Here is a 2,060-nt window from a genome sequence, read left to right as displayed (position 1 = left end):
AAAAAAAAAAAAAAAAAAAAAAAAAAAAAAAAAAAAAAAGAAAGAAACTTGAACAGGAATTTCCCCAAGGTTTTACTCTGTTTCTGCCTTTCACACCTTGCACAAATGCTCAGAAAAGTGGTACAATTATGCTTCCACAAGTCATCAGCAAATTATTTCAAAAAGGTCAGAGCTTTGAAAGTGGGGGAGAGAGAGAGAAGAAAACTAAGAAAAGAATCCAATTTCTGAATATACTACATTCCAGGGATTTCCAGCATTCCCACCTAGCAAATGTTTAAAAATTTTCACAAACATAATGCCAAGAGAGAGAAAAAAATCCAACAATTTCAGATCAATAGAGAGCCTGCCAGGACATAGCTAAATCTGAAAGTACAAAAACTGAAAAAGACACAACTAAACAGCAGATCTGAGTACAAGTCAGAGAATTATAATTCGTTCAAATGCAAAAAGAAAGCCAGTCTTGGGAGTTTAAACAGAACCATACCTCATTAATTGCTAACAATTTCCCTACATTAACTAAAGCAAAAGAAATCAGACACTGGGTTCATCTTAGCAACTAACATTACTACTCAAACCTCATTTCCATCGAATAAAAGATCAAGAAATGGGAGGAAGAAAGAGTAGATCTGAGAAGAGAGAGAGCATACAGAGCCAGTCGCCGAGGTAGAAATGTTTGTCGCGAGCCCAGACGGTGTAGTTGACGTTGGAGGTCCAGCCCATGTTCGCACCCACGATAAACCGGGTCGACGAGACTCCGGGCAGCATTGCCACCACGGCGCACGTTAGCACCACCGCCATTGTCGGCCAGCACAACGCCATCCTCAGCTTCTCCATCTCTCGCACTCTCAAGAAGACTACACCAGTAAAAGAATAGCAGCGCTTCTATACCGCTTTATATGCGTAGTGTAGATCCAGAGGTGGTTTAAACGACGCGGACAATATAGAAAATTTTAAATTAAAAAAAATAACTACTTTCTTCAAAAATAATAATAATAATAATAAGGCTCGAATCCACCCTACGTGGGGTGCAACTAGACCACAAGGTCTTTGGCAGTAATTTTTTATTTAAATCTAATCTAAAAACATAATAAGTTTCAATCCAAGTTTCTCTGGTTTATGTTCGTATTTTCTGTTAATTTTTTTTTTTTTTACCTTATGCTATAAAAGTTGTATTACATAATTTTTAAGATAAAAATATCCCTACCGTTATAATTTCAGTTATCTTTTCACATTATTATTATCATGCACATGCATACGCAATATTTTTTCTTACAATTTTCAATAGTAAATTTTAATTCATTTAGATTTTAATTAAATATTACCATAGTTATATTTAGTAATTTATCAGTTCTTTAATTGTTACTTCAATAATATTAATATGAATTCTACAATTTTATATATATATATATATATAAAAAGACACATACTATTATTTAAAAAAAATAATTTAACTAAAATTTTAACATTAAGTATTAATATTTGGCATATGTTTTTGCGCATATAAAATACTAGTAATAATAATATGTGTGATTTTTTATTTATATTTTTAATCCTTTAATATCATTAAACAACTTTCAAACTTCCAGCTCAATTCTGTAGTACCAACCGTTGGCTATGGCTTGGACTCTTTCTACATACCATATTAAGTAATATACTTTTATTTTCTATATTATATAAATTATGTTTAGCTCAAACTAATTTGGTATTAAATTGTTATAAAAATTTATTTTAAGAAATATTTTAATGCATGTTACTTTATGAATAAGACACAAACATGAAATTTAAGGAAAAATTTACCTTTTTTCGTAAAGAAACAAGAATAATGCATTTGTTTTTAGCAAGGTTGCAAAAATTGCTAAACGCTCTACGGACGGGCCCAATTTTTTTTAATTACAAAAGTTTAAAAATTATTTAAAACTTGGTAATTATAAACTATTTAATAGTTAGTACTAAAATATTAAATATTAACCTAAAAAATATCTAGAATTGTAAATTGTATAAAAATCTAAAGAATCAAAACACAACACAAAGTCACAACTCACAAAATATTAATATTAGGA

At 30.1% G+C, this 2,060-nt stretch overlaps 1 protein-coding gene across 1 annotated transcript in view; it reads right to left on the bottom strand.

Moving 5' to 3' along the window:
- LOC115998090 (lamin-like protein) overlaps positions 1 to 880 on the bottom strand; it is a 2,798-nt gene extending 1,918 nt beyond the window's left edge. The window contains exon 1 of the mRNA XM_031237560.1: positions 648 to 880. Within this exon, the coding sequence (XP_031093420.1) occupies positions 648 to 834 (187 nt within the window). The 5' untranslated portion in view covers positions 835 to 880. The remainder of the gene's footprint in view (positions 1 to 647) is intronic.
- Between the last annotated feature and the right edge of the window lie 1,180 nt (positions 881 to 2,060).

This window comes from Ipomoea triloba, chromosome 12, assembly GCF_003576645.1.
Source record: "Ipomoea triloba cultivar NCNSP0323 chromosome 12, ASM357664v1".
In the NCBI taxonomy this organism is placed as follows: Eukaryota; Viridiplantae; Streptophyta; class Magnoliopsida; order Solanales; family Convolvulaceae; genus Ipomoea; species Ipomoea triloba.
Note: the sequence above shows the minus strand (reverse complement) of the source record. Positions and strands in the feature narration are given on the sequence as shown.